The sequence below is a fragment of the Megascapheus bottae genome, chromosome 21, assembly GCF_031878675.1.
Source record: "Megascapheus bottae isolate mThoBot1 chromosome 21, mThoBot2.hap1, whole genome shotgun sequence".
NCBI lineage: Eukaryota > Metazoa > Chordata > Mammalia > Rodentia > Geomyidae > Megascapheus > Megascapheus bottae.
Window position 1 is genome coordinate 31,246,720 of NC_143529.1, and position 26,876 is coordinate 31,273,595.

At 39.6% G+C, this 26,876-nt stretch overlaps 1 protein-coding gene across 1 annotated transcript in view; it reads left to right on the forward strand.

The window, feature by feature from the left end:
• The window catches only part of Col4a3 (collagen type IV alpha 3 chain), a 130,456-nt gene that overhangs the window by 75,393 nt on the left and 28,187 nt on the right, over nucleotides 1–26,876 (forward strand). Inside the window, exons 18-34 of the mRNA XM_090354941.1 lie at nucleotides 89–130; nucleotides 2,443–2,527; nucleotides 5,068–5,103; nucleotides 7,401–7,565; nucleotides 10,577–10,669; nucleotides 11,128–11,223; nucleotides 12,169–12,239; nucleotides 13,194–13,376; nucleotides 15,091–15,259; nucleotides 17,404–17,496; nucleotides 18,843–18,944; nucleotides 21,268–21,365; nucleotides 21,944–22,094; nucleotides 22,411–22,524; nucleotides 23,562–23,729; nucleotides 25,089–25,178; nucleotides 25,530–25,664. Of these exons, the coding sequence (XP_090211067.1) occupies nucleotides 89–130; nucleotides 2,443–2,527; nucleotides 5,068–5,103; nucleotides 7,401–7,565; nucleotides 10,577–10,669; nucleotides 11,128–11,223; nucleotides 12,169–12,239; nucleotides 13,194–13,376; nucleotides 15,091–15,259; nucleotides 17,404–17,496; nucleotides 18,843–18,944; nucleotides 21,268–21,365; nucleotides 21,944–22,094; nucleotides 22,411–22,524; nucleotides 23,562–23,729; nucleotides 25,089–25,178; nucleotides 25,530–25,664 (1,891 nt within the window). The remainder of the gene's footprint in view (nucleotides 1–88; nucleotides 131–2,442; nucleotides 2,528–5,067; nucleotides 5,104–7,400; nucleotides 7,566–10,576; nucleotides 10,670–11,127; nucleotides 11,224–12,168; nucleotides 12,240–13,193; nucleotides 13,377–15,090; nucleotides 15,260–17,403; nucleotides 17,497–18,842; nucleotides 18,945–21,267; nucleotides 21,366–21,943; nucleotides 22,095–22,410; nucleotides 22,525–23,561; nucleotides 23,730–25,088; nucleotides 25,179–25,529; nucleotides 25,665–26,876) is intronic.

Here is a 26,876-nt window from a genome sequence, read left to right on the forward strand (position 1 = left end):
TGAATTCATTTATGTCTATGTATGAATATATATATACCAAAGACTCTTGGTTTCCATATTCATAATTTGTAACTGTCTTTCACTGTAGGGATGGAAAGGGGACCCTGGCCCTTCAGGATTTCGTGGTCCAGTAAGTGGAACTAGAAATGATACTCATGGCATAGTGGGTTAAACCTTTCAAACTACTGAGGGAGGTTTGACTCAGTGTTTTTCAATTCTTGTGATAGACAGGATAGTATTTAACTTTTCATCAAACCAGAACAGGAAAAAAAATAGCTGCCTGGCAATGGATAGATATCTCTACTTCATTCTCTTTGGTGCGTGGGATGCACTAGTTATACTCATCTCAGCCTCTGGACAAGGTAAGTTTGGCCTAATCAGACTGCCCCAAGGTAATCCTGTGTCTTCCCAGTGGAATTTGAGGGCTGCTGCGGAAGACAGCTGGGGCACCTAAGAGTGAAGAAGCCAGTTCTCTGCTCCCCTCCCTGTTCCCAATTGTAACTAGAGCTTTGAGCCACAGAAGCTCAGCCAGAGAGTTCTTGCAGGGTCATCAAAAGCCAATCATTCCAGCCTAAGTTCCATTGCAGCAGATGATACTCTCCTCAGCACAGGCAGGATGTAACACCTGGCACTGCCCCATTGCAATCAGGCCACATTCTCGATTCTGTGGGCCTTACTTAGGGTAAGAATGAAGACCCTGGGTTGGGAGTTTGGCCTAGTGGTAGAGTTCTTGCCTAGCATCCAGGAAGACCCGGGTTCGATTCCTCAGTACCACATGCATAGAAAAAAAGGTGGAAGTGATGCGGTGGCTCAAGTGTCAGACTACTAGCCTTAAGAGAAACAAAAATCCCAAGGACAGTGCTCCGGCCCTGAGTTCAAGCCCCAGGGCCGGCAAAAAAAAGTGAAAAAAGAATGAAGGCCTTGCAGCCTTTGAATCCTCTCATCTGCTCCACTCGCGTGTAACAGCAGGAAGTCTCACTGTGCCAAGAGATGCTGCTACATCTGGTTGTGCAAATTGGCAATTATACATGACATGAGTTATGCTGAAGGGTCATCTTGTTAAAGATGTAGTTCTTACAGCGCCAAGCTAAGAAACTCAATTTTAGTAACTGGATCCAAATAATGGGTCTTTAAATAATGGAACTAAAAGTAATTCCAAAATATTTTATGGAGTTGTCCCAAAGGTTGAATGAGCCATTTTATGAAAGCATACCTGTCAGAATCCAATACCTCATAAGTACACAACAGATTTTTGTGGTGGAGATTTTTGTGTTATTAAGATATTTGTAAGTCTAAGCACATTGATTAACCACAAGGTTCTTGATTCCTCATCTTTTTATAAGTCAACAAAATAATTAATCCATGCATTGTACGAAAAATAAAACAAAGTCTTAAAAAATAAGGGCAGGCATGGAAATGTGCTCCTGTAATTTGAGGCTAGCTTTAGCTACATAGACAGACTCTGTCTCAAGAACACAGCCATTTGAACAACAAAAAAACAGAACTTTCATTATCTCATCTAGTCTTGTATTGTTTAAAATAAATGCACTGAGTTAGGTTCCTATGACTCTTTCCTGTAATTCTAGGGACTCAGGAAGCAGAGATCTGAGGATTGAGGTTTAAAGTCAGTCCAAGCAGGAATGTCTAGAAATCCTAATCTCTAATAAACTACCAAAACAAATGGAAGTAGAGCTGTGGCTTTCAAGTGGTAGAATGCTAGCTTTGTGGAAAAGAAGCTCAGAGTTCAAGCATTGGGACTGGCACAAGAATTCCATTTTCCTTTAGAAGAATACTTAGTATTTCTAGCTTACTATATGTATTCTTATATCGAATCCTAATCCAACCCTTCTCTGCAATCTTCTCTAAATCAACAAAAAAAAAATCTGCTTAGAAAGTAAATGGTTCAGATCAGTAATAGATCCATTGAGCATCACAGAAGCAATATCCCTTAATTCTTCTAGGCTAGTAGAATCCTGAAGTTAAAAAAAAGTCACATACAATATTTGTAAATATGTAGGATTCACTGTATTTCGAATTAAAGTTAGTCCATCAAGATCAGTATTTGAACACAACCAAATAGAATAGAATTAAAATATCAGAGATGTTCACATTTCATAAAGCTAACTATTGTGCAAATGTTTAAGTTCTGTAAATGCAAGTACACAGAAGTATCTATAAAGGTCAATATGTACAGTTATATATGTGAGATGGATTATTTCCTAAAATGTACTTTCAGTTTAAAGCCTATGAACTATATGACATTGTGATTTCAAATTTTCAGCTTTAAAATTTTTATCCATGTCTACCATCTTTCTGTTAATATATAAATCTATGAAATTAGGAAAGTGTCTGGTTTTTACAAAATGAGGAAATGGAAGTAATTGTACATGGAGAGCAATAAAGAGATATCCTTCCTCTTACTTTGTTTCCTTCTCCTTTAAGACAGAATATTATTACGCTTACTGGGTAAAGGGGGATGCTGGAATCCCAGGGTCCCCAGGACCTAAAGGTGTTCGTGGCCTACCAGGTGAGGATAAATTTCTTCCTAAATCTTTTGATGGTCACTGTTCTGTCTTTATTTTAAGGTAATGAGTACCATGTGTTTATAGACCTAGGATTGTAAGAGTAGAAGGAGGAAAGACAAGTCTCCTACAATTGACAAGTGGTGGTATTTGTTTTGTCCTCTCCTAATTTTCAGTTTCATACTAAAATTTTGTTAAGTATAGGCAATAATTAAATTATCTCTTTGTATCACAGTATGCTATTCAGATTGGTGAGAGGACACTAACCTGGACATTAAGCAAGAGCACAAGAAATGAGCAACTTTAGTAGGATTACAAAAGAGAAAACAGAGGCTATGAAAAGTTCTAAATTGAGCACTGCTGCACTAATAACGATGGTGGTGGAGGAGAAGCCCTGTTCTCAATTCTGGAACTAATATGTCCAGGCACCGTAAACTCATACCACAAGTGCATACCTACCATCATTTTTAAATAGATCTTAACATTCTCAGGCAGAAACTCTCATAGCTGACTGCATAGGAAGTTCTCACAAATGGCTCCACCAAGGTTCTATGCCTGGGATTCTGGTGCTGTGCCGGGGCCAGCTGGCAGCAAACCAGGGTTCGAAGATTAGGGTTCCTGAAATAGGGGGCAAGGACTAGGAAAAAATAGAAGAGAGACAGACACACCGGTCCGGGATGTCTGCAGCCCAAGTAAAGACTGCCTCCTTTATTCAACTCCAGCTTCTCCCTTCTTGAAACCAGGGAACTTCCAACTGTTACATTCATATGGTAAATCTCAGGTAATTTAAACAGAATAAGGCCATAAAACAATAGGACAATAAAGCCATGGTCTGATGCAAATCAAGGTACAATTTGATTCTACTCTGGCTCCCAACAGTGCTGAACACTGGTAGATTGTAACAATTCCCAGATTCTTCTAATGCATGGCAAGGATCGAGAATCACTGCTCTAAAGGGATGAGGAGGGAACTCAGTGGTAGGGCACTGATAGGCAAGGCCCTGAGTTCCAGAAACAAGAAAGAAAGAGAGAGAAAAGGAGAGGAGGAGGGAGGGAGGTTAGGAGAAAGGAGGGAGGAAGGGAGGGGATAAAAGGAGAGAGAGAGAAGAAAGACAGAGAGGGGAAAAAAAGAAAGAGAGAAAAAATTATATTAAGTGAAGTAAGCCAGACTCAAAGGAACATAGACTCAATGGTTTCCCCCATTTGTCATAATCAGTAGAAACCTTGGGCTCTCCTAGCAGAGATTTACAATAGAGCAAAACCTAGAGACATAAGGCCATATAGGATGAGGCTAAATGAAAGGACTTCCTGGATATGGAAACAAAGGCCATATAATGAGTGATTGTTGTGCTTAATGTACTACGTTATCTCTCATCTCTTTTGTTTGTCCCTTGGTTATCTCATATTGTTACAATATTTTACTTTGTTATCTGGTATATTGTATATGTGTTTATTTGTTTATTTGAAATAGGATAGGGAAGGGGGAAAACAAGATGAGGAGTGGGGGTGGGGGAGGGAAATGGGGACAAAAACATGAGAAAGGGTATCAATGTTTGTGAAGTAGTGCACTTTCTATCTGGCAAATATAATGTGACCCTTCTATTAATTACAATAAAAATGGGAAAAAAAGCTAATAGCTATAGAATAGTAGAAATTGGACTAGGGAAAAGTGTAATAGTAATGTTTAATCTTATTAAAGTAAAATATGGGCAGTTAAAAAAGAAAGAAAGAAAGAGAGAGAAAGGGAGGGAGGGAAACCCAGACTTGGTGGTACATACCTATAATATCTGGAGGTGGAGAAATGACATCTTTTCAAGAGGACAGTAACTTCAAAGCCAAGCTGGATTATATAATGAGATGCTTTCTTATAAACCTAACCAAGCATCCGGACATCAGTGACTTTCCTGTGTAAGCCTAGGTACTTGGGATTCTGAGATTGTTGGATCTTGCCTTGAGGCCAGTCCAGGATGAAACGTTCTCAAGATGCTTTCTCAGTGAAGAGCTGGATGTGATGTTTATACACATTTATCTAGCTACTAAGAAGTGTGACAAGGGTGGATTAGGTCCAAGGATGGAACCCTGCAGGAAATAAGACCTCATCTCCAACACTACCAGAAGAAAAATAGGGATGGAAGTCTATAGTTAGAATGCTTGAAGACCAAAGTTCAAGTCCAACTCAAGTACCAAATCCCAATCAACCCAAAGGAATTGCTGATCCAAGACTAGCTATGAATAGAAATAAGGCTTCTAAGATTTCAAAGAAAAAATTTAATTAAAAGAGTAAAAAAAAATACAAGTATATTTAACTGGTAGACAAATATAGATATTGATAGGGATTTTTAACTTACAAAAAGATAAATGGCCCTATAGTATATGCATATAGGGTATATATTGTACATACACATAGATGATATATACAGAATATACAGAATATATAGGGTTAGTAAGGTATAAAAATCTAGATATAGACTGTCTCTGTTACTATAAATAGATGTTATCTCTGTAAGCAATAATTTAATAATTGAATAATTTTCATGTATTCCCAGGTCCTAGTGGTCCCCCTGGGATTCCTGGAAGTCCTGGTATGTGCATGTTTATTGGGGTACAAATAGGAATGACTAATGGGGGAAATGGTGCAAGGGCTGACATTGATGAAGATGCATTGTACTCAAAGTGGCATGTTGAACTGAAACCCCTTGGTAGAACTATTTAAAGACAAGTTTTAAAAGGAAATTCACAACTCTTTCAAACTTGCATTGCTTATGTATGACAAATATTCCATTAATTGATGTAAACAGTCTAACATCTTAGTTATGCTTTGTGACGTACAGTAGGAAAGGAAGCAGAGGTTGGCACAAATTGATAACGAAGTACTCCTTTTTTAAGTTCTCTGGGTTTTTTTGTTTTTTGTTTTTTGTTTTTTGCCAGTCCTGGGCTTGAGCTCACGGCTTGAGCACTGCCCTTGGACTTTCTCAAGGCTAGAGCTCTGCCACTTGAGCCTCAGCACCACTTCCGGCTTTTTTCTATGTATGTGGTACCAAGGAATCGAACCCAGGTCTTCGTGCATGCTAGGCAAGCACTTTAACCACTAGGCCAAACTCCCGGCCCCTAAGTTCTCAGTGTTTTTAACTAAGCTCAGGGGCTTTTCACAGGAAATCATTGCTGAACCTTGAATTCCTGAGGAGGCACAGACATAGAAATCAATGATGCTACAGTGATTCGATTGGTTAAAGTAACCATCTTCTTTGTGTTTCATCGTTGTTATAAGACAACCTATATATACATATATATTCCCTGTGATTTTAAATTCATTTATGTGAGTCACTTAAATGTTTACTTTTTGAGAGAGGAAGAATAAGATGAGGAATGGGTGCATCCTGGCATATCGATTATGATAGGACCATATTTTTTTGAACGGAAACAAAACCAAGAAAAAGGAATAAAGATGTATAAGGCACTATAGAAGAGCCCTGTCAATGAACATAGATTTCATTTTACAATCTTCTATTTTAAACCACTTCATACTTCTGATAATGAATTCATAAGGAGCAGATTACAATAAAACAGATATAGCCATGTATTTGTAGTATCTATACCTTTATATATATGGAAACAATATGTGTCATGCTATTAGCAGTGCACATATCTGGAAGTTGGAATTGGCAATAAGGTATTTTAAAGATCTGGCTAAATACTAATTAAGGAAGACTTCCTTCCTGCTGGGCCCTAATTAATGAACTGTTTCCTTTAAGAAGCCAACAAGTAAAAAAGCAAAAAGTCCCAAGCCAGAAGTCTGACAGAGTGACGTGCTTTTAAGCTCCAAAAATAAGAAATGATTAGCTATTATGCCTGCTAATTACTTGGTCTTTGAGGGTAATATCCATAATGACAAAGCAGAGATTTGAGACTGTCCTATCCTCAAATCCCTGCTAATTTAGGACTAAGGTCGATTTTATTCCACGTAGGCTAGTGTTTCTTCCAGGATATGCCTTCTTCACTTCTTATACCTAACACAATTATCAGGAATAAAGTCCAGTCATTACCTTTCTTTCTCATTTGGGCAAAAGGCATATGTGGAATATTTTTCTCAAGAGTTCTTCTTAATAAAAAGTCTCAACTGCAACCAAACTGGTGCATCCAGCAAAGCTATCATTCACAATTGACAACAAAACTAAAACCTTCCATGACAAACAAAAATTAAAGGAATTCATATACTCTAAACCAAAGTCAAAGGAACACATTATGTAAAAATCACTAGAAACTAGTTTAGTAACCACAGAAAGAGAATAGAAACAAAATACAGGAAATCAAGAAAATGGCAGGAAACATGACACATCTCTCCATAATAACCTTAAACATTAGTGGACTCAATTCTCCAACCAAAAGAAGCGGAGCTGTAGATTGGTTTAAAAACCAAGATCCAACCATCTGTTGTCTCCAAGAGGCCTATCTCACAGTCAAATAAAAAACGGATTCCTAGTGAAGGAATGGAAAAAGATCTTTCATGAAAATGCATCCTGCAGGAAGACAGGACTAGTTACATTGGTATCTGATAATAAAATTTTTAAAATTAAAATCAGTATAAAAAGACATGGCCATTACATATTAATAAATGTATCCCAAACTATATTTCAGTCCTTTGTAATACTACATCGTGTAGGAATAGAATGTTTCACACTTTGCTTCACTGTAATCTAATTTAACAAGGCTGCAGAAGAAGGAAATAAGGGATATTCTGTTTTTATTTTTTATATTTTATGCATGTCTTTCAATTGTGCCACTCCTGTAATTAGGAACTGAATGTTTTGCTTTCAACTAGAAAGTGAATATATGTTTTCAGGAGAGAGTTTAAAATATCACACTGATTATTCTTTTCAAGGATCATCACAGCCTGGTCCCAGCGGAGCCCCTGGATGGCCAGGCTTAAGAGGAAGCAAAGGGGAGCAAGGCCCCCCTGGAAAGGACACAGTGGGGCTTCCTGGGTCTCCAGGCTGTCCTGGAGTGCCAGGGCCTCCGGGGTCACCAGGCCCTCCAGGACCTCCAGGTAAATTTGTGTAATGACACTTTTTTTTTGTGGGTCATGGGGCTTGAACTCACCCTGGGAGCTGTCTGCAATTCTGCTCAAGGCTAGTGCCCTTCCCCTGGGCCTGGGCCTTGTCCCTAAGCTCTTCTGCTCAACGCTAGTGCCCTACCCCTGGGCCTAGGCACTGTCCCTGAGCACTTGAGCTCAAGGCTATCATCCTACCCTGAAGCCAAGCACCACTTCCTGTTTTCTAGAGGTTAACTGGAGGTAAGAGTCTCAGGTTCCTTTTTACTCGGGCTGGCCTCAGATCTCAGTCTCCTGACTAGCTAGGAATACAGGAGTGAGCCACCATGCCCAGCTGTAATGACACTTTCAATGAAGGGACATAAACACAACTCACCCCTCGGTCATCTATCTGTGTGGAGTTTGCTGGATTCTTTTTCCAGTGATCTTTCACTTTAGTATCTCTCTGGGAAAGGAACTGTGATATAATGGTGGCTTTGCAAATACCCCAGGCCAGACGACAGAGCAGAGTAGACATGGGCAAGGAGAGAGTCATAGGCAAGGACAGGTGCTTATCAAATTAGCCTTGGCTACACACCAGCTCCTAGAGCCTATCTTGAAGAATATGTCCTGGGAAAATCTGCCCTGGGAAAGAGAGGGATGAACTTATCTACCAGCTCCTATTTTCCCAAGAAACAAAGACTAACAGCAATCCTTGTCCCCGCCCCCTCCCACACAAAAGTACACAAGCGCACACACACACACACTTTCAGATGTATTTGCCTGGTTACTGAAGCATCCCAGGTCTTGACAGAATGAAGCCCTAGGGCAGGAGACCATAGTTGTGCTATGCTCTGAAGGGGCAGAATGTTCACCCACAGGTTCTGACAATGGTTACTTGTCTTTCCCTTTCCTGTTTAGTTTAGCATTCTGTGTTGACGTTTAGTTACAATCAGTCCTTGAAAATATTGAAATCACTTTGGTATCTTATATGCCTTTTCTGGAAAGCTCTGGGAGGTCCTTGTTTCATATTTCCTCCTCCAAAGAGATTTCAGAAACTTCTGTGTGCAAAGGAACTTTTTGATTGGTTGGTGGATTGATTTTCATAAAGGAAAAAACATTTGCTATGCATGGAACATGTGTGTTTAAGCCCAGAAAATCCACAGAAAAATCTGAAAAACACTTAGGATTGATAACTATCTGATTGTGTGGGGGTAAAAAAAAGTCCTTTAGAACAATATTAATTTTGAGAAATGATCCCACTAATGAAAAGAGATATCCAAGACCAAATCTGACAAGCTATGGTGTGGAAAACAGAAAAACTAAATTTCTTTCTCCATGTCAAGGAATTTAACACTTTGGGGCAGTAGAATGGGTGTTCACTTGTTAAGGAGGACCAGACTGAGGCAGGGAGCTGGGGTAGTGAGTGAAGGCTAAGGCTGCGGTCTGCATCCTGGATCTGGACCCCTGGATCTGCACTGTGGTGGCTCCTTTTTACTAAGAGCCTGCACCTACTGTGTGCTGTCTGTCTGGAACCTATGTCTCACCTTTCCTCTCCCAAGTGACAGCTGTCTGTCCTTTGGCTCGCACATTTCAATATTCAACTCCTACAGAAGGCTTTTACAAAGCCCACATCCCACAACACCTGAACTCTTCCCTGACTCCAAAGTGTTTCACATTGTCTGTGCTTCTCATTTCCACACATACACACACACACACACACACACACACACACACACACACACACACACACACACACGGACGCACGCACGCACGCACCACACAGTCAAAGCTCTCAGAGAGCAGGGCCTAGGTCTCATTTCCTGTTTCAAGCTCATTATTTACTATGACAGCTGCAACACTGTAGGGCTTTAAATTGTTTTTGTTGAATTCAATGTGAAATGGTTATGAAAATGTGTTAAGTACGTCTAAATTTACGAGAAGAACAAAACTTCCATCAGATAGTACCCTTTAGAGAAGACTAGCCAGCTATGTGTTTTGTTTTGTTATTATTACTGTTGTTATGCTCCTTATTGGAGTAATGGTGGCAGTGGTGTGTGTGTGTGTGTGTGTGTGTGTGTGTGTGTGTGTGTGTGTGTGTGTGTTTCTGTTTTTGTAGCTAGAGTTGATTCTAGATAAAACTTCTACCACTGAGCTGCATACCCAGGCACTCAAAGTATCTTAAAAGACACAGTTCACTAAAGCAAGCATTTCTTTCATAGTCAAGGAAACATAATAAGGCATATACATTGTGTTCCAACTAAATTAAATGTTTTCATTAACTTGTTCTGAATTTGGAGAAGTTGCAGCTACTATTTATTAACAGATTGTTTCATTGCCCTTAACCTACATTCAATATGCAAGACCAAAAATTAGTTCAGAAAATACACTACACCATTTTTAGAGGGTGAGTGATCCAGTACAGTATTATCATAGCTATGACAGCTATGACAGCTGTGAAAAGTCACATTAACAGCTACTTAAGGACTGCAAAGTCCATATGGGAGAAAACAGATGATCCCCATCAGAACTCACTTTTCACTCAAAATCTGTTTAGCATCTGATTAACAGGAGGGAGAGAAAATGTATCAAATGCACAATGAGGTTTGCCCCTTTGCTTGGTGAGGATAACAGACTAGTCTGGTATAATATGAAGATAATATGGGTTAATTTTGTGACAAAATGACTTACAGGAAACTTGCAAAGGGCAACCTCAGTGCTTCCCCCCCCAAAAAAAAAGAAAGAAAAGTACACTTGAAGCCAGGCATGGTGGTATACAGCTATATAATTCAATCCCAAAACTCAGGAGGCTGAGGTAAGAGGATTTGAGGATACTGCTTCGAAATAAATAAAATTAAAACTAAATCCATCCATGCAATATAAAGAGCTGACTAAGACTGATCAGACCTTTCCATATGGACAATAAATTTCTAAAGACGCATATTCCTATTCCAAAATGATGGGAATGCATTTTAAAATTACTAACTGGTATAAACACAACTAACGAATTACCGGTGTGTCTTTTATAGGTGATACCATTTTTCGCAAAGGTCCACCTGGGGATCGTGGGGCACCAGGCCAACCAGGATCCCCTGGAATCCCAGGAGTGGATGGTCCCAAAGGTTTGTTCAGTGTGTCGTGTTAAGAATCCCAGCATCAGAGCCTATGCTGTCTCCCTCTGAGACTGCAGCGAGCCCAAACAATGGCCAGTCAGGAATGGATTTGTTCCCAAAGAATTAGCTAAAAGTATTACTTTGTCATTCAGCACTGAGAAACTTGTTGGCTCTTGCTAAAAGGTGAGTTTTATCCTGGATGCAAGGAGAAAGGTTAGAAATAGTCGATGTTTTGTGCTAGATTCTTAGTGTTTCCTCTCAGAAGGACTGTATGCCTCAGAATGACAAAAGTAAGCAGATATAATGCATAAGGTTAGTTTTTTTAACTACGTTGCCCAATGACCTACAAGATTTTTCGCTACATTAAAAATGTCTTTAATGTATAATTGAACACATAGATAATGTCTATGCCACTGCGGAGTGGGTGTCGCTTTGTAACAAATGAAATGTCTCTTTCCCTGCTGCAGGAGAGCCAGGCCTAGTGTGCACACAGTGTACCTACATCCCAGGCCCCCCGGGGCCTCCAGGATTGCCAGGGTTTGATGGTCTTAAAGGAATCCCCGGTATGCTCAAAATGTGTACTTATTTGTGCTTTTGTAAGGTATAAACCTTGGGAAATTTGCTAGAAAAGCTGTTTTGCAGGGCCAGGAGTGTGGCCTAGTGGCAGAATGCTTGCTAGCATATATGAAGCGCTGGGTTCTATTCCTCTGTACCACCTACACAGAAAAAGCCAGAAGTGGTGTTGTGGCTCAGGTGGTGGAGCACTAGCCTTGAGAAAGCTCAAGCCCTGAAAAAAAGATGGAAGGAAGGAAGGAAGGAAGGAAGGAAGGAAGGAAGGAAGGAAGGAAGGGAGGGAGGGAGGGAGGGAGGGAGGGAGGGAGGGAGGGAGGGAGAAAAGGAGGGAGGGAGGGAAACTTAGTTTGCCCCACAAAGTGACATCTCATATCTGAGTCTGGTTTATTTCACTTACTGTGAACACCTCTATTTCCATTCATCTTCCTACAAATGGCATATCTTCATTTTTCTTGGCTGATTAACACTCTGTTGTGTATGTATACAATGTTTTGATTATCTTTTCATTTGTTGATGAGCATCTAGACTGATTCTCTAGCTTGGCCATTTTGAATAGTGGGAGAATAAGCATATGCATGCAGGTGTTTCTAACATATGCAGGTTTACAAACCTTCACGTATATGCCCAAGTATAGTGTACCAGGATCAAAAGATGGTTGTAGTTTTAGTTTTCTTGAAGAATCTCCATTCTTGAACTGAGAATACACTAATACACTAATTTACATTCCTGCTAACATGTGTGTTGGATATGTAAATTTCCCTTCACCCTCATATTTGTTGTTTATTTTTTTTCTTATTCTCTAATTGCATTGTATGCTTTACAATAAAAGTTTTTTTTCTGTTCTCCTAAAAAACATGACCAAATTTCTTCTTACCTTGTGTCCTACTGGCCATGTAGACTTCAGGTTTAAGAGTTTATATTGCATTGTTTTGCAGGAGGACAAGGTCCAACTGGTGCTAAAGGAAGCCCAGGGTCCCCGGGGAGTGCAGGCCTCCCAGGATTTCCAGTAAGATTTTATGACCATAAAGTTTTCATTTCAATTTAATGTAAGAACTTAGCATTCTGGTCATATGATTGTGTAACCCATACGTTATCAATTTGTGTAGACCACTCAGGGTATTTTTTTATTGATAGGTAAAGACAAGACATGAAGTAATGAGGGAATGAATAAATTTATAAATAAATTTCAGTGGTATCAGAAATAGATAGCAAATCACTTGTTGCGTGGGGCTCAGGCCCAAAGATTAACTGCAGATGTAATTATTTCATAATTCATGTCATTGAGTTGTACTTTTACAAAGGATACATTCTATGGTACATAAATTATATTTCAGCAAAACAGTTAAAATTTTTGACTGCTAGAAGCTATGTATAACATTATTAATTGTATTGATGATTATACTAAGTTGTAGTTGTACATTTAAATTGTTACTCTGAGAAGCATGTTTACATTTACCAGCACTCAAATGTAGTTTAAATTATTATTGGCATATTATACTTAATTATATCATTGCATTGTGTTAAATTGTATTGTTGTCTGTATGTTACTGAAATATAGGGCCTAACTGAATGCTTTTACATTTTTAGCATAATAGCGAAGTAACACAAACAGTAATCTTGAAATTATATTTGGGAGCCAAAGAAAATGTGCGTTAAAAAAAGTCCATATGGTGCTGGCCTAGTGGTAGAGTGCTTGCCTAGCATGCACAAAGACCCGGGTTCGATTCCTTGGAACCACATACATAGAAAAAAAGCCAGAAATGGTGCTGAGTCTCAAGTGGTAGAGCTCAAGCCTTGAGAAAGCCCAAGGACAGTGCTCAAGCCCTGAGCTCCAGCCCAACACTGGCGGAAAAAAGAAAAAAAAGTCCATGTGCATTAACATGGAAAAGTTTTTTGTTGAAACTGTTTTTAAGATGAACACTATCAAAACACGGGCAAATTCATTTTTGTGCCACCCTAGGGATTTCCAGGTCTTCAGGGAGCTCCGGGACTGAAAGGAGAAAAAGGTGAAACACCTCAGCCCCAGGGGCAAAGGGGGGCCCCTGGGGACCCTGGGCCCAGAGGACCACCCGGAAGAAAGGGCTTGGACGGAGTCCCCGGGTCCCCAGGCATAAAGGGATCACCGGGACCTCAGGGAGAACCGGTTGGTATTTAGCAACTTTTCACAGTTACCCGCTCTCTGGCTAAGTAATCCATAGCTAAGATATAAGATGATGTCCTTCCCTAAATGTGATTGGCAGCTGGGCGCTGGTGGCACACACCTGTAGTCCTAGCTAGTCCAGAGGTTGAGATCGTGACAATTTCAGGTCAAAGCCAGCCCCAGCAGGGAAGTCCATGAGCCTCTGATCTCCAATAAACCACCAGCAGGAAAAAAAAAAATTAAAAGCCAGAAGTGGAGCTGAGGCTCAAGTGATAAAGTGCCAGCCTTGAGCAAAAAGAACCATGGACAGCACCAAACCCTGAATTCAAGTGCTAGAATCAACATACACACACACACACACACACACACACACACACACACACACACACACAGAGTTGGCTACACAGCAAGTCTCAATACTCAACTGCAGAGGACACTTAAAATTAGCAGCAATAACCCAATCAATTATTTAAAATATGTTGACAAAAATAAATGAGTAACTTGCAATAATTTAATCTTGATGTCATAGCTTTGTCTTGTAGTCTAATTATATTTTTGTATCTGTATCCATGAAGTACACAGAAGTTCAGAAAACACCTAATAGGAGAAAGTTTTAGTAAATATTTCTGGGGCAGTATTCATTACTTTAACTGAAAAATGGTTATTGTTTGTTATTTTGTTTTGCTTTGTTATCGCTAGGTTACATCCCCAGCTCAGAGACAATATTTTGTCATTTGAAATATTTCAAGTTATACAAATCTGATTCTTTTCATGAGACAGAATTTCTTACATATTGTTTCAAATGTCATTGAGTAAGCGGGGGGCTGGAAACCTCTCACAACCTACATATGAAAAGTTTGACCACCGGGCACTGGTGACTCACACCTGTAATACTAGCTACTCAAGAGGCTGAGATCTGAAGATTGTGGTTCAAAACTAGGCTGGGCACTAAAGTCCGTGAGACACTTATCTCCAATGAGTCACCAGAAAAGTGGAAGTGGTGCTATGGCTCAAAGTGGTAGCGTGCTAGCCTCGAGCAAAAGAGTTTAGGGACAATGCCCAGGACCTGAGTTCAAGCTCCAAAAAAAAAAAAGGTTGAACAAACTAGTCCATAAAACCAAAACAAAAGCAAATCCATTTCTGCGAAGGTTAATGAGATTTCCCTAATAAAAATACCTTCAACAGACATGGGAAAACGTGGCAACAAGCTTAAAGGTCCATTTACTGATCTTCTAAAACCATAATACAAGTAACACTCATCCACATGGAAACAGGGTAAACAGTCTTTCCTGGAAGTATCTTTAGTGATTTTTTTAACATAGACATTTTATCAGACAGAAAATACAGATAAATATCTCCACAGTAATAAAAAAATCTGGTAAAAACTATACAATTAAAGGCTGCTACACTGGTTTTGTTTTAGAAGTCTGACAACACCATCAGTGACACCTTCAGAACCACTGGAACTGTCTGGCCAATTTTATTTAGTGGCTACTTTCCATATAAGAGACAGACCATCATTAAGACACTCAAGTGGGACTCATGGTAGTTTCAAGTTCATACACTATTCCAAAGTTTCAGGAAGTTCCAGCACTCGTGTTTTAATATAGTTCCCATCAAATATTTCCTAATTCAAGCAGATGTTTCTAGTGAGGTAAGATGAACACAAGGTGACACAAAGAGTGATGCATAACACCAACACCTTCTGTTGTCACAGGCCCTGAGTGGAGAGAAGGGGGATCGTGGTCCTCCAGGGAATCCTGGCTCCCCTGGGCCTCCAGGCCCTGAAGGACCAGCGGGACCACCTGGCTGTGGACCCCAGGGAGAGCCAGGTCCGCAGGGTCCTCAAGGAGTTCCTGGAGCCCCTGGACTGCCTGGAGAAGCCGGTTGGTTAGTTTTCTTTCCAGTCCTGTTTTTCTAAGGAGTGGGTTAATGCTTATCAGAACTAAAGAAGCTTCTTTAAGACAAATGAATGTGTGAGTGTATGTGTGTATGTGTGTATTTGTGTGTGTGTGTGTGTATGGATATATATGTGTGTGTATATATATATACATATATATAATGTGTGTAAACTTGTTTCTAACATATAGAATCCAGACTCATAGTGGTGTTCTACCACTTGAGCCACAGCACCATTTCAGGCTTTTTTTGAGAATGTGGTACCAAGGAATGGAACCCAGGGCTTCTTAAATGCTAGGCGAGCACCCTACCACTAAGCTATGCTCCCAGCCCCTGTTACTGATATTTATTAAATGAATCACTCCTAAAGATTGAGAAGTCAATGATGACACATTAAGGAGAAGCCTAAACCAAGGAACTGGTCATAGCAACCTCTTCTAGGCCTCAAGGCCCAACAATATTAGGGCACATTTGTTTTGTTTAATTTGAAACTCAATAAGCAGTTTTTAAGAATAATTTCAAAATATTGAAGACCTATAAAGAAAAAGTTGTCTGGTAACAGCTTCAAGTTCAAGTAACTCTTGGAATTCACAAGTGCTGGAGACACAGTTTTGTACTCTGTGTTGGACTGTGGCTGATGAGTATCATATGGTACCAAGAGTTTTAAACACATGATGCCACTGTGGTCCTGGTTACTCATTGTATTTGTTTTTCATTTGTTTCTTTTCTCTGCTTCTGGTCTTTCTGTTTATGTTTGTTTGCTAGGCACTCTGTCATTTCCACCATTCTACCAGCCCATTAGAGGGTTGGCTGTATTCTAGATAGGGTCATTCTTTATCCTCACACTGGCCTGGACTTTGATCTTCCTATTTATGTTCCCTTTTATCACTAGTCTAATTAATCTTGTAAATATTTTTTCTTTCTTTTCTGTTCTTTTAATCTAATCTGCCCTGGAACCTCAACTCTCCAATATTCATCTCCCAAGTTGTTTAAAATTCTGGGCTTGAGCCTCCATGCCTAGCTGCTTGTCTTCTTCCTGGGACATGGCCTTACTATGTAACCCAGGCTGGCCTCAAACTCAATCTCCAGAGCGCTGTGATTCCAGGCTATGCCACTATACTGACATTCCAGTCATTTTATAATGTCTCCATTTGTACAAGAGTTTTGAGTATCTACCCCACAGTGTTTGCACATGGTTGTGCATCTCATTGAATGCATAATTTCTGTCTGCACATTTATGAGATCGTGTATATGTGTATTTGTAAATCTTAGTTATTTGGGTGGAGCCTGGGTGAATTTCTTTATGTATGCTGTCATTTGAATCTTCCTATTAACAAGCTCAGATCCAACCCAGCGTCTGTCTTTGTGATTCACAAATTAAGAATGGGTTCACACCTTTAAATGTGGAAACAACTTAATAATATGTTCCTGCAATACTAACACGTGGCTTGCAATCCCAGTACTTGAGGAGCAGAAGCAAGAGGAGCAGCCTGCCCTCTATAAAGATGCAGGGTGTGTGGGTGGTGTATGCCTGCGACTACAGCTCCTTGGGAGATAGTGATAAGGAGGATCACATTGTGAGACCAGTCAGGACAAAATGTTCACAAAACCCTACCTGAGCAAAGCAAGTTTGTCAGTAGAGCACGCTTGTGATTCCAGAGATAGAGATAGCTACATGGAAGTTAGAGGCTGGCCCCGCTTGGTTCAGGTGGTATAACACCTGCCTAATAAGTACAAGGTTCTGGGTCTAATCTCCAGTACTGCCAAAAAGAAGAAAAGAAAAGAAAGAGAAACTAATCAACGTAGTTACACAATGAATAAATATTCTCAGGATTTACCAACTTGGTACCATATTATCAACTTTTTGCAATAGGACCTCGCTCAGTAGGATTGTTGAACTATGAATTTAAAAATGATGCTTAGACAATAGCAGAGTCTTATAAGTGTTTGTTGATTATAAAGAGCATTTTCATGGGCTGGTCACATTTTGGCAACTGTTGAATCCTTTGGAGGCAGAAATAAGTTTTGTATTTCTCTTAGGATATGTATAGAAATTTCTTATAACCATCTCCTATCATCCATGAAAAACCTTCAACATGTGCCCAACCTTATTATGACAAATTTTCTCCAGGTCCTAAGGGAGAACCTGGTGTGTCACTGCCTGTCCCTGGCCTTCCAGGGCCTCCAGGGCCACCTGGCCACATGGGTCCCCGAGGCCCACCTGGTAAGTATCCTTTTTGCCAAGTCTGGGGCATGACAACAGGTAAGACAGTCACATGTCCAATTTGCTTGGTGGCTATAATACGACAGAAGACATGTCATCATAGGATATCTCAAGTAAGACTCTTATCATCAATTCTCCTGAGAAAATAGCACCCACATTATAATGAAAAAAAAATTATTTGTTGTCTGCAAAGTAAAGACCACTGGACAGTAACCTTCAGATAAGTAAACAGACAAGACCTGCTGTTGACCTTTTAGGCTATGCAGATTTATCCCTGCTGATATTTCTGATATAAAAGTTCCAAAGGAGAAGAGGTATACTTACTTAAATGGAGTTCTAAAACTGGGCAGAGTTGCTTATGCCTATAATCCTAGCTAACCCAGGGAGCTGAGATCAGGAGAATAACAGTCTAGGGCAGCCTGAGCATAATGTGTGTGAGTCTATCTAAAAAATATCCAAAGCACGAGGGCTAGGAGTTTGACTCAAATGGTAGAGTGTCTATCTAGCCAAGTGGGAAGCGTTGACTTTAAATCCCAGTGCCTCCAAAGAAAAGAAAAACAAAAGGAATTCAGGCCAACAGTCTTCAGAACTTTGAGGATGAAGAGAAATCAATATTTATCAATGGTTAGTAGAACATTTATCACAACACCTTTATATTCGCAACTTGATTTCCCTCTCACTGTGTTCTGAAAGTTAATTTTGCTTCACAGAGGTAGACACAGCTCCAGTTGTCTAGAACAAAATTTCTTCGCAGCTCCTAATTATTTGCCAAGTGGCTAGTGTTGGAGAGGAAACATGGGTGTTAAAATTATTCCAATTAATTGAAAGGACCTCCAGGATATTGAAACAAAAGCCATATAATGAATGATTGTTGTCCTTAATGTACTATGTTGTCTCTCATCTCCTTTGCTGTCCCTTGGTATCTCATATTGTTAAAGTATCTCACTTTGTTATCTGATATATTGAATTTATTTGTATTTGGATATTTGAAATTTGATAGGGAAGGGGGGAAAACCAAGACGGGTGGGGGGTGTGGGGGGGGAGGGAAATGGGTACCAAGACATGTGAAAGGGTATCAATGTATGTGAATTAATGCACCTTCTATCTGGCAAATATCATGTAACCCTTTTACTAATTACAATAAAATAAATAAATAAAATTATTCCAATTAATTATTAAAATTATTTCTTAATTCCCAAAAAGGGATGAGATGATACATTTGAAATTTGATATTTTCTTTTTAAAGATAGATGAAGGCAAGTTGTATATATATATATATATATGTATATGTGTGTGTTTCTCTGTGTGTGTGTCTATCCATCTGTCTGTCTGTCTGTATGTTTCAGGTCTCCCTGGCTCCATAGGAAAATGTGATCCTGGTCTCCCTGGACCAGAAGGGGAACCAGGAATCCCAGGAACTGGACTTCCTGGACTTCCAGGACCAAAGGGTAAATTAAATTCATAACAATGTCAGCTTCCTCCTGGACCTTTAGAAGTCATAACGATGTAGAGTGAATCAAATAGAGATCATCTGTAATATTCTTTAAAATGGTATCTTCCAAGAGTCTTTAAAAATATTGGGTAAGAAGAGAGATAATTCACTATGATTAATTCAATTTCACTACAGTTACACTTCTCCAAATGCATAGAAAAAATAATGAAAGAATGGTTCATTCATAGAGCCCCTGCCCAGCAATTTCAAAGTTAAGTTCCAAACTCTGGCACCACCCAAAGAGCGAAAAGCAAACAGGCAAGAGAAAAGCAAGTGGAGGGAAATTCAGCAAAATGCTGACATGATCCTTCTTGTATGTTGGATTATGAGTAAACTTTCCATTATTTCTATACTCTTTCATTTACACCTTTCTTCGTTCGCATCGCACAATTCTTTCTTAATAAGAAATGTGTTATTAAGTTACAGATAAGTCTGAAGATGCAGCACAGTCTTACATAGTACACTCAGCACACTCAGGATCCTAGATTTACTTCTCCTCCCTCGAAATTCCTAAGCGGATGATTTTCCTGAACACACCCAAATAAATTACAGAAGTTATTTTGCTTAAAGAAAAGATATTTCGGGCCGGGAGTTTGGCCTAGTGGTTAAAGTGCTTGCCTAGCATGCATGAAGACCCGGGTTCGATTCCTCGGTACCACATACATAGAAAAAAGCCAGAAGTGGTGCTGAGGCTCAAGTGGCAGAGCTCTAGCCCTGAAAAAGTCCAAGGACAGTGCTCAGGCCCTGAGCTCAAGCCTAGGACTGGCAAAAAAAAAAAAAAAAAAGAAAAGGTATTTCCCATCAAGGTGGAAATACTTCAAAAATCCAGATTGTGAGACAGCTTAAGAGAACTGCAGGTTTTACAACCATTTCATGATTGTCTAAATATAAAGATATAATCCTCTTTTTAAGGTTGTATGAGTTGCTATTAATATAAACTTCATGTGTACATCTATTCTGCCCAAATATTAGATATTTCTCTATTATAATTATTTGAAATAAACGACATAATCACATCTCGCATGTAATCCAAAGAACGGCTTGAACTCTAGTTTCATCTATTTTTTTCCCCCCAAAAAATCTCTGAAGTAATGGAGTTCGGCCCATATTCCTATCTAGTCTTTCCTGGATCCTGGATTATTATCTAGTCTTTCCTGGATCCTGGATTATTAAGTTGTATCAGAGTTTTACAGCTCTATGGACAAAGATAGCCAAGTATGGGATGCAGAACTAGTTGAAAAGCTCCATTGCAGTCCAAGTTTACAATGTCCTAGTGACCTAATGATGAGTCTCTGAACTGCTTGTGACTACAGCTCTGGGAGACCATTCTTTGAATGTAGCCTCACTTGTGTGGCTACATTGGCAAGAACCAAAGAACATAGGAAATGATGAGTGTGACTCCTTTCTGTATAAAAGGAGTTTAACTCATCACTTACAGGATGCTACAGGATATTCAGACTTCATTCTCATGGTTAATCTTGTAGGAAAGGCTTCTTTGGGTGCTGGAAAAGCTTGTTTTATTTTGGGGGCATGCCTGTCTGAATATATGCAAGAAATTCCAGTTAGCTGAGCACTGTGTATGAAATAGTCGGATAATACAAAGTTGTTACAATGGCCAACCAATATCAGTGGTGTGAAAAATTGCTGAATTAAAACCATAAAAATAAAAAATGTGGTGGGCAGTACTAGCTCGGGACTGCAATCCTAGCTACTCGGAATAAGATCTGAGGATCTCAGTTAGAAGTCAGCCAGGGCAGGAAAATCTATGAATTTCTTTTCTCCAATGAACCACCAGAAAACTGGAAGTGCAGCTGTGGCTCCAAGTGGTAGAGCAGTAGCCTTGGGTATGAAAGCTCAGTGACAATGCCCAGGCTGTGAGTTCAAAACCCATGACCAACAAACAAAATAAATTAAAAAAAGCATTTTTAAAGACTAGGAGTCAATATAATCTGACTTGACACTGATTTTTTAAAATTGTACTTTATTGTCAGGATAATGTATAGAGAAGTTAGAGTTAAATTCGTCAGGTAGTGGGTTCATTACTTCTCGAACCTTGATACCCCTTCTCATGTTTTTGTCCCCCTTTCCCTCCCATCCCCATCCCAATCATCTGACACTGCTTTTTTTTAATTGCTAATTTGTTACTTGGTTTTCTTTTCATTAAAACATTCACACAAACATCTCTTGCTGGTTGCCAGATGAAAGAATTAGCTGTATATTGCTCAGGATCTTTCACTAAAACTAATCTTTCATTTTCATTTGTTTTCTCTTCCCTGTAGGAGACCAAGGCTTTCCAGGCACTAAAGGACCACCAGGTTATCCTGGAGAAATGGGAAAACCTGGGTTCCCTGGAGATCCAGGCTTCCCAGGAGCCAAGGTCTGCAAAAACTGTAACTCAGACTGCTTTGGGTGAGAGGAAGGGGTAACCACAATTAGCCAGTTAGGAAGCCCCTGCTAGGGAAGGCACTTTGAGCTTGGGGAAACTATCAGATTACTTGTAAACAATGGAGATAGTACATTTTTTGTGTGTTTTTCTCCATAGCATCTTCTTTTTAGAAAGGAAACTGGATGATGTTACAGGCAGCTATGTAGTTTCTCAATGGCATCAGAAACAATGAATATATGAAACGAGAGGACTCTAAAAAGAAATGTGGATAGCAATGAGAAAAACCATCCAAAGTAAAGCTCTGCAGATTTCTGTTTACAGAGAATCCCACAGTCTTCGCAAATCATGGAGCTATGTATCCTGAAGCATCCTTCAGTGTAATTGTATAGCCAAGTGAGAAACGAGCGTTTAGAAGGAAAAACTATTATAGTGATGGCTGTGCAGAGGGATACAGAGAACCCATAACAAAGGATTATGTTCAAGGAAAGAGCCCCAAAGACCGGCTGATCTCACTGAGGGTTTGGAAGCATTCTGTGGTAAAACTAACATCATTTCTGTTCTACCTGTAGGGGGAACCAGCACTAGCCAGACTTGGAGAACCAGGAAAACCAGGTTTTCCAGGAGAAAGAGGCAATTCTGGGGAAAATGGAGAAATTGGACTCCCTGGACGTCCAGGCCTCCCTGGACGTCCAGGAAAAGAAGGACTTGATGGACTTCGAGGTAAATAGCAAGTGTGATTACTTTTGTCTATTGTGAGCTCTGCTAAAATGCAGCACACTGAATTCATAGATGCTTTAGGGTGAAGAAAAAAACTAAAAACTTAAAAAAAGTTCCAGTGCAAAGCCTAATTATTTTCCCATTAAATGTGGTTACCCTACTTTTCTCCTCCTTTCCACCCTTCTTTCCTTTTCATGAACGTCTTCTATAAAAATCAGAGTAATAGTGTTGTTAGCTCTGCCTTAGAGAGCAGATGTTAGATCCATATTAGGACCTTGGGTTTTGACAACTGAACATTCTCTTGGACTCTCTTTTGCAGGAGATCCAGGGCAGGCTGGACCCCCTGGAGAAAAAGGACCCCCAGGAAAGTGCATGGAAGGACCCAGGGGGGTCCCAGGCCTTCCAGGCTTAAACGGACTGAAAGGACAGCCTGGTAAGATATGGGATCCAAGCCCAGAAGTAGATGAGCAGATGATGGGAGGTTCTAGCTCTCATCTTGCTGTTTAACATGGGAATCATGCAACAAAATCATGACTGCTCATCAGAGAGAAACACAGCCTTGTCATGTGGATTCATACTGTATAGAACTGTCCATTTCTTCACAGGGAGGGTCCAGAAGTTTATACAATCAGATGGCTCGTGTCTTTTATATAAAGAAATATATACACCAAAGACAGGATGGATGGAATGATGGGTGGATAGATAGAGAGAGACACATATACATACATACATATACACATACATGCATACATAGTTACCTATATGAATACCTGCATACATAATTAAATGTTTACTCATGTGCCTAAAACCACAGACCCTTCCTCTAAGGACTCCCAAAGAATATTGAACTGTCCTTTTTTTTCTTATTAAACTATATATCAACTTAACAAGTCAGAAAATAAATCTGTAAGTCAATTGCTTTATAAGCACCATAAAAGAAAGGGTACACAAATAAATCTCAGTGATATAAACTGTACATTCTGGATAATGTATCTCTTACACTATTTTATGGTTCTCAATCAGTTCTGGTAACTGTTTCTAGGAAAACTTCATAACTCAGTTAGTACCTGTGAGGCTGAGTACTGTAAATGTTCACAATTCTTGGCCAGGACTTTAATAGTTAAGTAGCACTATGGTTTCATGCAGTGTCCACTGGCTCCACTCTCAATAGCTCTTAGGAATTCGGAGCCACAGCCATGCTGCACTGTTCCAGAACATGCCTGTAGGACCAACAAATCAGTACAAATATTATAGTCTAATTGCTGCCTGGATCACTGAAACAGAATGAGATCTGAGAAAATTGACGTAGGGGAACATGAAACAAAAGAATACATACAAACATGGACGGGTCGGGGCGGTAGTGTATCCAAAATCACTTAGCCAAACTTTCTTTACCTATCAAATGTTGCTGGGGTGGGTAGGGACAGCATTAGGTTTGTTTAGCTCATTCATCCATTCATTCCACTGTAGGTCAAAGAGGTGAACCCGGGCCAAAGGGAGACCCAGGCATTCCAGGTTTGGATAGGTCAGGAGCCCAAGGAGAACCCGGAGCGCCTGGAACAACAGGTCTTCAGGGTGAGATGGGGCCACCCGGGCAGAAAGGACCTCCAGGCACTCCAGGACTTCCAGGGCCACCAGGTATCCTTTTCTGTATGCTTTTATTTTTTTTAATTTTATGATTATTATAAAGGTGGTTACAGAGAGGTTACAGTTACACAAGTCAGGTAATGAGTACATTTCTCTTTTTTTCCCTTGCTTATTGTTTTCCTTCTCCTATCTCCTTCCACATTTCCTCTTCAGGTGGCCCCCAGAATTACATAGCTTTTGATTCTATGCTTTCCTTCAGTTATTAGCACTTGTTCCCTCTGAAGTATTTCTACAGGGTCAAGGGGCAGCAGAAAGGTAGTGGCTGAGTGTTTGCATTTTATAGTTCCCTGGGATATAGTTGTTTTTTTTTTCTGTGTGTAACTTTTAAATATTATGGTATTCGAGTATTTTGTTAGTGTTTTTCTGTTTATAGTCATAAAGAAAAACATTGGTCGGTATTTTCTGTTCTTGTGATGTCTCTGGTTTTGTAGTCAGTACAAGGATATGAATGGTCTGATTTTGGTATCAGTACTGCTATTATAAAACAATCTGGAAGGTGTATCTTTCTCTTCTAGTTCCTGGAGGGATTCATAAAGAATGTTCATTCCTTAAGCATTTGGTAGAATCTTCCAGTGAGGTCTTCTCCTCAAGGGCAATCTTTTCATGGCCAAGGCACTCTTTTCATTTGTTTTTATACAGATTTTCTTCAAATTTTCCCTTTCTTTTTGAATCAGCTTTGGTAATCTTTTTTTTCTGGAATGTGTCCATTTTGTCCAAGTCTAACAAACTTGTTGTCACTATGTATTTTATAATAATTTCTTCTCATGCTTTACCTGCAATTTCATGGCTCTTATATAATTCATGTATTTGAGGAGGATATTCTGCTTCCTCATTGAGTCTCCTCACTCATGTCTCCTGAAGACGAGAGTCTGGGACAAAATTCTGATTAACAAATTATCCTTTGGTAATGATTATCATTGAGTTACTCTCATATACTCATACCACCCTAACCCTGGAGATTCAACTGTAGATAACACTGTTCCCCCACCTAGTACAGGAGCAATAACATATTCATTTAAATACCACATCCAACTAGAGACGCGTACAATGAAAAAAGTAAAAGAGATTCACTAGGAAGCCACAGATCAGGAGGCAAAAAAAGGGCACACAGCCTCAGTGGACTCAATCCTCAACCTCAATCTCATCCTACAGATGAGATACCAGAGACCATTTATTGACTCATCTCCCATGGTCTATGTTCCTATTTATTTCAACTCCTGTCGGAAGTATAGCTTATTTTATTTTAAGGAAGTTTGATTGAATGGAATTCCCATTACCTTCCTGCTTTGTATGACTTCGTTTTTCTTCTTGTATGCGATATGTACTGTTTGTGTTCATTTGTTTCCACAGGCGAGAGAGGAATGGCTGGGATGATGGGCTTTCCTGGGACTCTTGGCTCTCCTGGGCCTCCTGGGGAACCAGGTTCACAGGGGCAAAAGGGTAAGTGATGACTCTTCCCAGATACCAGTAGGTATGGGTATATTCACTTATTCAACCGTAGAATGAATCATAGTTCAGATTTTGGTGGGAGAAGGGAGGTCATTCGGGAGAGAGCTACACATTTGATCTTCCAATTTCTTATGTTTCTTTTTCTCATGTGAATGGATCCTTTTTTCTCCCTTAGAGAGTGGGTTTACACCACGGCTTTCATGGTTGTCTGTTCAAGGAAAAGGTCAACCACTGAGCACTGTTAACTTTTCTGGTTCGATTTTACTGGACACTGTTCATTTCTAAATCCTTATGAACTGCTTGGAGAATGAGGGACCTGATGTAGTTACTTCTGTCTTCTAGGCAGCCTTGGAATTCCAGGAATGAAAGGCACAAGAGGACCTCCAGGAGCGAAAGGAGAACAGGGAGATAAAGGAATCTCTGGGCCATCTCATGTAGCCCACTTAAAGGGAGACAAAGGAGAACCAGGCCTTAAAGGTAACATACAAAACCAACCAAACAAAAATAACATTGGGGGTTTACACTAAGAACATCACATCAGAGCTGCTCCTGGAGCTAACAAAGTATCCAGGAAAATCCATTTAGTTGACAACTAAGGACATGGTAGATTATGTTTAGTCATCCAGCCCAAAACACGCAGCAATTGGGGACTGCGCATACACAATAATATGTTTCATCACTTTATTTCTAACTTAATTCTTCTACATTCTCATATTCTGTATTTAAGCTTTCAATAACCAAATGTTTAATTACAAACCTCAAAGCCTCCCATTGGCTTAGTCTGGGGGAAAAATGAAACCCATTTTTTAAATTCTACATTCAAGAAACTTCTCTAGTGGAAATGAAAATGTCTGCCCTTACACTCTATTTTATTCTGTCTGTAATACCAAAATGGATTTTTCTGACTAGTTCAAAAAAAAAAACAAAACTGCTCAAAATCTTGTGGAAAATACGGGCCGGGAGTTTGGCCTGGTGGTAGAGTGCTTGCCTAGCATGCACAAAGACCCGGGTTCGATTCCTCGATACCACATACATAGAAAAAAGCCAGAAATGGTGCTGAGGCTCAAGTGGTAGAGCTCTAACCTTGAGAAAATCCAAGGACAGTGCTCAGTCCCTGAGCTCAAGCCCATGACTGGAAAAAAAAAATCTTGTGGAAAATACTGAGCAAAAAAAAGAAATGTTTTCTTGAACCAATGTAACAGCAACACTCACATGACAATATGTTGGAAATGAACTTTATAAGTTGGGGGGCGTAGGAGGAGGGAAAATGAGAGAAAAATGTTTGTGGAATAAAAGTGTTGGAGAAGAAATATACTCATTACTTTATGTATGTAAGTGTAACCCCTCTGTATATCACCCTGACAACAAAATTAAATTAAAAAAGAAAGAAAATGTAACCCTTCAGAAATACTGTTGTTAGGCATAGATGTTAGGAAAATTCAATCCATTCATATTCCAGTTATTTGAGTGTATTTTTTGTGATCACTTTTGTCATGTGATTAATAAACCACAGCAATTATAAAACCAAAATATAAGCAGGCCTCTCTTGCAGTCCCTTTAATGAAATTTAATGCTATGAAAATAGAAAATCAGATTTATAGGGCAAAAAATTTCCTTTGCAGATCAAACTTCCCTATCAGGGAAGAAATAAAAGAAAAATTAGACTGTGGTTACAAAGACAGATCGTTT